At 35.1% G+C, this 7,616-nt stretch overlaps 1 protein-coding gene across 1 annotated transcript; it reads left to right on the top strand.

Moving 5' to 3' along the window:
- Positions 1 to 1,665: 1,665 nt before the first annotated feature.
- LOC140047687 (uncharacterized) lies at positions 1,666 to 4,359 on the top strand. Its single transcript, XM_072092725.1, has 4 exons — positions 1,666 to 2,373; positions 2,468 to 2,563; positions 2,674 to 3,486; positions 3,583 to 4,359. Exons 1-4 carry the CDS (start codon positions 1,666 to 1,668, stop codon positions 4,357 to 4,359), a joined length of 2,394 nt encoding a protein of 797 aa, XP_071948826.1.
- Positions 4,360 to 7,616: the final 3,257 nt, after the last annotated feature.

Here is a 7,616-nt window from a genome sequence, read left to right as displayed (position 1 = left end):
AAAAACGATATATTTCTCATTTGCGTCTTTTAATTTATTGAGAAAACAGTTTTCCCAATTTGGAGAATAAAATTTCGGGAGAAAGCATTTCCAAACAAATGAGGGCGCTATACAAATTAAACCCAAGCTATAGAGGGTGCTTTCACAAAAGTTTGAAACTCCTAATCGTCGAGGCCACAACCTACACAACAAACAGGGGCGCCGCAAACCATAACTGTACAATCAGCACAGATTAAAGTCAATCTTCTACCATTGTTCGTGGTAGAAAAAATATTCCAAGGACTTAAAACTGGAGGTCCTGTGTACACCATTATACACATAATTAATGTTTATGACTGGAATGACACAAATTATGACATGAAATTCAACCTTTCATTATTCGTCGAATTACATTTTTTGTACCATTCCACATTCATTATTGTTATTATACAGCCGGCTGTATAATAGTTACTATAGCAAAATACGCAGGTATAGGCCTACGTTTCTTCTGATATTTTGGGATTGAGATACTGTGTACCGTATGCGTACGGTTCCATTTCGAATATTTTAAAGTCTCAGACGCTCGTGTGTTCAGAGAATGAAGACATGTGAGAAAACCTTAAATACCAAATATAAAGAATTTGATGGACTATGTCTAAACTTCTATATTTAGAGTAAGATGACCGCAATACAACCGACAGGAACTGTGCAGCGGTTGGTATACGATGAACACAATTTGAGTAGGTTTTTCTCATATGAATTTAAAACAAGATTCTCTTACGGGGTTGGTTCAAACGAGGGAGGAGAGATGTAGTAGTACAAATGCGCGCGTACGGAGTGCGTATTCCATTCGCTACGCTGCGCATGGCAACATTGTTGTAGCGACGGCCATGGAGATGAACTCATTCACTACACGAACTTCAAAAGGTAAGTATCGCTAACAAAATCCTCTATAATTTTACGTTTTTTATCGCCTTTTTGGCAATTGAAAAATCGTTTAAAATATGTGATTAACAGAATGATTAAAGGTTCAGTGTTATAGGATAAGCAAATATTGTACACATGTATACACATTTAAAGAAATTAATGGTTTATATGAAATAAAATAAGGATTGTTTTTGGGCCTAGGCCTAGGCCTAGGCCTAGTCAATAATACTCCCATCACTGTGCCCCTCTGTGTGTGTAGTTCTACACCCTTTAGCGTAATATCCTTATAACAAAAATACCGCACCCACTTTCACGACAACTCCTCCAGAACAACCTATACTACCCTCAGACAGAACCATTAGTCAGTTTAGCTTCTCAAACTTAAGGCTCGTCCGGATACGAAATACAATATATAAATCTGCGTGTACAGTATTGTTAATTGTGAATTCATATCTTGTATTTTTATTACAGAAATTTATTCAATTCAAGTTCACATGTAATTTTTGGTGAGAAATTAATTATATCTTTAAACCTATTATCAAAAAATATTTTGATAATTTGTAACTTTCAAATTGTTTTCAATTAATACGCCAATGTTGGGCATGTAGGCATATTATCTCAATAAACAATATATTTTTATTTTACTATTTAGATTATGCCAGGACGAATTAAAAACATATTAAAAAGGAGTGGTAAAAAACGGTAAATATATCGAAATACAATTTATTATTATTATTGCACTGATAGCAAAGAAAGATAATGATTCAACTTAAACCTGTTATTAAGGTATATACACTTTACCTAACTGGAAGGTATTTCTTCAACAGAGGTACTCGTTTTACTACATTTTTCAACAAGTATTTTCGATGCTGTTTTTGTTTCCAAAAACCTCATACTGATGACGATGTGACCACGACAGGCTATCAGGTGTGGGTCAAGATACCATCACACATTCGTGTTATATTGTTAAAGATAATATACGGCATTGGTGTGAATCTACTTCAACACGACTCCATTGGTTACTGTCCAGACACAACGCTTGACATCGCAATCGCGCAATACGCCAGATCATTGATCATATTGGACAACAGCTGTATTGTGGACAACGTCTTTCATGCAACTGGTGTCAACATCACCATTTCAGAACCAGATCATATTCTTGCACTAAACATCATTCGGAAGTGTTTCTCACTGGACAAAATCAACTTTGTTCCAGCACTGATACAACCCAGTGTTGTTAAGGGACAGTTTGCCGATCCTGTACATAAGTATGTGAATGGTTCAATCCACACAAGAGCTGTGTTGAAAACCCGATCAATTCATGTTGTTAACATAAGCCAGATAATCAGCTTGTCTTACTGCAGCATTGCAGAATGGCACAGTGTAAATCATGAACCTTTCTTAACTACCGAGTCTTTCCACTTATGGCACGGTTGCTTCAGTTTGGAGACCAAGTCAAGCAAGAAGGTGCGTATTTTGAATTGTGCAATTGATCAAATTATAGAGTGTATTTTTAATGCAGACTTGAATTATTAACAGCGTTTTAATATCTTTATTACAGCATTTACATGTAAAGCCGACGCCATTAAGGAATGTGCACGATTCAGTAAAAGCCAGATTGTTGTCATCATCAATATTAGGTGCAAATTACCAACAAGTAAGTGTAATTTTCATAACCATGTTTACTATTATTATCTTATGTAAAATCCAATTTATTCTGTCTATAATCATTGCGTCTAATACTTAATATAAATTTTCTATCCATAGACCCTCTATTTACTACGTCATCCTCCACTGGACACATGCCATGAAGTATGTCATCGACTGGTGCTGCCATCCAAACCCGACATCGTTCGTTCATCATACAGATTGGAAATCTGCTACGACAAAAAGCTCTTTGTGACCTTTTCGTTTAATTACACACGGCGGTCTTCACTGGATATCATTGTTGAAAATGAACAAGCTAGGTTTATCTTTGTGATGATTGCAAGAACGTGGATGCTACTTGCTTGTAGCTATGATGCTGAAAACAGAATTGTGAAGGAAACGAGAAAGGTAACACATGACACATGCTGGCTGTTATACCATCTTTACAAATCAATTTGTGGCTTGATGTATTTTGTCTTTTTCAACATGGATCACCAATCCGCCACAATGCATGTACACTTCAGTGAAGAGCGCAGCACAACACTAGCGTTAAGACAATCATTTGCAAGTTCTGTCAGGAGTAACATCACCAGCCTTCGGAATGACATATCTATACCGATTGTATGTCAAGCTGATGAATCCATCATCCTACCAGAAAACAATCCAGCAGAATTGGTCTTTATTGACACGGATGATTTTGATGACGACATGAATTCTTTAGGAGCTCCAATCAGCGGCGAATGGCAGAACATCTTGTGCCTTTCTACCTCGTACCACGATCTTGGCCAACACAGTAGAGTATTAGCACCTATCGGACCACCAGACAATTCAACCATACCTGATCATCTTATGATGTTGGACGCAATATTACCAACGGATTTTCAAATGATATCAATGACAGATTTATACCCGGTGTTTCTTTTAAATAAACAGGTGAGTTCCTTAAATTTACATATTAATGTTATGCACATTTTGTGATAGGTGATTTAAAAATGAATCCTAAATAATCGTTTTGAATTTATCTTTCAGGTGACACTTGGGAAAGGTGCCTACGGTGAAGTATTGCTAAATCGACTGGATTATTCAGATGGCCCCCTTGTTGCTGTCAAATCCTGCTTTATCTCAAGTGACAAATCAGAGCATTTTCTGGATGAGTTGTCAGTTACACTCGAAGCCCGTGTACTAATGTTGTTATCAAGAAAAAGCAAATTATTTCCATTTGTTTATGGCATTTGCGAGAAATCTTCATTCGAATCAAAAAAGAGAATCGTCATCGAATATGTTGGTCACCCGGAGCGTTTCAAGTCTGTGACTCTATTTAAAGCCATCACCTTCAAAGATCCACCACTTACTCTCTCAGAAAGTCTAAATATTGCACTGGACATAGCAGAGGGAGTTCAGATAATGCAGGAACATGGACTAATTCACAACGATATCGCGACAAGGAACATTCTTCTCTATCATAATGGGGAGAGGTGGTCAGCCAAAATCACTGACTTTGGTTCGGTATGTCACGTTAAAGCCCCATTCGACTTCTTTAAGCTGAATGAAACTCATGAGAGCGTGAGAAAATCGATGATAGCAGCTCACAGAGAATATGCGCCAGAGCTTCATTTTCAAAATTCACCACCGACATTTAAATCGGACATTCACAGCCTTGGTGTCATGTTGCTGGACATGGGTTCTCGTCTACGAATGAGACCTCTATATGAAATCGGAAAGAAATGCACTCACGTTGATCCAGACCGCCGACCTGTTATTAATGATATCGTTGACATGTTGGCAAACACGATCAATACTTTATAATTCCCTTTCTTTCAGAAATTTACAATATTTTAATAACTTTTATATTTTAATAATAATGTTTATCCAATTTCACAATGTATATTTTATACTTTAGTTTTCTATAAATTAATCATGAAAATGTATTATTATCAGGAAAAGTCTAATTTGCAAATAAATTTATTATTTTTATAACATTAAGTGTTGTTGTTTGGATTCTTTAGGGATCTTTCACAAGGAATACAAAAACGTATCATTACCTAATTTATATTTTATATAAAGCATCACAGTCGGTGGAGTGATTTCCAGATTTGGAAACATGGTTGTTCAGCTTTCTTCTCTCTTTTGTGGAAATTGCCCGTACTATACTGTACATACATTCTTTATTTTTTAGCATATCATCATATTTATGTATTGTGCATTATCATATAGATATTGGCTGCTTAAAGGCCGGTATTGTATAACATTTGATATTCTACGAGATAATTGTGTTTTTCAAGAGAGAAAAATACAATTCTCGTGGAAATTATATAACGTCGTTAGAAGGGCTATGCACGTGGTGTCATTTCGGTCAATCCTGTTCTCGTATTTACATAGGCATAATTTATTACAAAATATAATAGATAACACTCATAGCCTACAACTATTTACTTATACGCAACATTTTGAATTATATTTTAAACGTTTTTGTTATTTTTGCGTTATTAAGGGCGGATTCTACGATAGTAGGTCTACAGTATTTCAATAAGTATAAGTCCGTCGCACCATGACTACGGTCCACACTGGTAAATCTATTTTATTGTTCTCCTCCTGTGGTCAAAGACTACGGACTTCCATGAAAGAGTCTATTACAAAACTAGTAATAGAAATATTCTAACTGTAATGATTTAGTTTTTAAAAACGTTGATTAGTCGAGGAACTTATCGTCGCTATTCTTTCTAACCTCGTATCTCCAATTTATGTTTTTCTTAAAATAAGTTATTGTAGTCAGGGTATCGTGCAAAAATTATGTGACATTTCTAAGCAACAGCCAATCAGAAATCAGAAAATGTGGGTTGTTTGGAACAGGTATGTTTAGATTCTTATGCGAGGCTTTGAATGGTACATACAATGTCTTAAATGATACATAAAAGTACGTGTTTTTAGTCGCGTGCAAACGCGACTCTACAGCTCACTATGTCAGTCGGTCGGTTGGTTAGTCGGTCGGTTATTTGGTCGGTCGGTTGGTCGGTCGGTCGGTAAACACTAACTCAAATTTGCGCACGCGACTGCAGCCATGTATATGGCCTTGTTTTAAATGTTTTTTAATTCAAAATACTTATTTTACTTACTATACTTTTTATCCAATCCAAATCCCAAAACAACACGTCTGCGCAACTCTACAAAAGGCCTGACCCAGTATTAGTCCAGTAAAGATAAGTCAAAAATAGGGTGAACCTAGAACAAATTGCAACAGAATTTTTTTTGGTTTTGTCTGGTAAATATGGTTCAAATGAATATCATATCCAAAGTTTACCAAAATCGGACATCGGGAAGTGGGTTAATTAGCATAAATTCAAAATGGCCGCCATTTGCTATTTTGAAGCCTCATATCTCTCTAACGGTTGGATTTAGACCACCTAAGTGCATTATGAGTAGATATAAATGTGATATTAAACATTCTAATTAGCATATTTAAATTTCCATATGACGTACTTATGACGTCATATGGTAGTTGTGACGTCATATATTATGTTATAACTGTTTAAATGACATTATACTATTCGAACAATTTAGGGACTGCAAGAAAACATGTTTCTTGACATTCTCCTTGTTAAAATGAACATTATTTCCAAAGTTTACCAAAATCGGACGTCAGGAAGTGGGTTAATTAGCATACATTCAAAATGGCCGCTATTTATCATACCATTTTGAAGCTCCATATCTCCTTAACGCTTGGTTTTAGACCACCTAAGTGCATTGAGAGTAGATATAAATGTGATATTAAACTTTATAATTAGCATATTTAAATTGCCATATAACGTACCTATGATGTCATAAGACATATGACGTCATGTATTTTGTCACAATAATGCTCAATTGGCATTATTCTAAGGGGAAAATATAGAAACCGAAAGGAAAAAATGTTTTTAATCTCATGAAAATAGTACAACATTTACCACATCCAGGTTAAGATCATGGGTATCAGAAGTTATTCGGCCACCCTTCACAACATGCAATAGAACATTCCAGTTAATTTTCTGCAACTGCAACTTTTTATAACTGCATATATATCTCATATATCTCATATATATTTAAAGAAATAGGATTCTTAATTAAGTAATGAGTCTGGGATTTAATAATTCGACCCCATCCTAAATATGGAGTTGGATCACAGTAAGTTTCCAATCCAAAGTACATACATAGAAAATGTAATGTTGGCGCCGTCAAAATACTTCATTGGCTTTTCTGATGTCTTTTTAAATTTTGGACCAAACAGTTCTTGCTTAGAATAGAATGCATCCCCCTGTTTCTTTGCAAGTGCAGAGCATTACAAAGATGTTGCAAATTTGCTCCTTAAGATGTTTTCTTTAAGTACCAATTATTCCACTATTTTTTGCTTCTTCTGTCTTAAAACGCAATCGCTTTTTTTAATTATGGCAAAGTAAGATATTTAATAGATCCCCATCTGCATTCAAAGTTTCTATTCCATTTTTCAGACATTTTTTGTCAAGGAAGTTGAATACTGTCTTGTCGAAAAATAAAATACTGTAATTAGTAGTGGCAAGTTTGAAAATTACTGTATTACCTTAACAACCCCTTTTTGGATTCCGTTGATGTGTATCTTTTAACTGATGGTTCTTGATCCTAGTTAACACTAGGATGAAGTGTCCTTGTTATATGCTCATTGAATCTTGGAAACAGCATTCAAAAGATAAACATTATATAAAACATCAAGTTGTTGTCTCATAAATGATCGACACCAAAACAGATGCAATGAAATAGCAAATTTGAAAGAGCATAATGGAGATGCTGACTATACAGAAAACTACAGTATGACATTTATCATTTTCATTTCAATTGAGATGAGTTTGTGGGAATGATGGGTTTGAATAGCCTGACCCACAATCAATCGCCTCATTACAATATTTTTTTTATTCCTTTACCAATTTAAAGAGATAAAGTTCTAAAAGATGTAGTTTTAGAAAACACAAAACAAGATGTGCGCTTGAGTACAAATCAGTTTCGGAAATACAGTTGATGATCACCTTTCATACGGTTCTGTAGAATATCTATTTTCA

This window comes from Antedon mediterranea, chromosome 4 (assembly GCF_964355755.1).
Source record: "Antedon mediterranea chromosome 4, ecAntMedi1.1, whole genome shotgun sequence".
In the NCBI taxonomy this organism is placed as follows: Eukaryota; Metazoa; Echinodermata; class Crinoidea; order Comatulida; family Antedonidae; genus Antedon; species Antedon mediterranea.
This window is presented reverse-complemented; position numbering and strand designations above follow the sequence as displayed.

Excerpts from the sequence above, each read along its gene's own strand:
- LOC140047687 (XM_072092725.1), top strand. The coding sequence starts at position 1,666 with ATGATTCAACTTAAACCTGTTATTAAGGTATATACACTTTACCTAACT. Across the intron at positions 2,374-2,467 it reads AGACCAAGTCAAGCAAGAAG|CATTTACATGTAAAGCCGAC; the intron begins GTGCGTATTTTG and ends TCTTTATTACAG. Across the intron at positions 2,564-2,673 it reads TAGGTGCAAATTACCAACAA|ACCCTCTATTTACTACGTCA; the intron begins GTAAGTGTAATT and ends TTCTATCCATAG.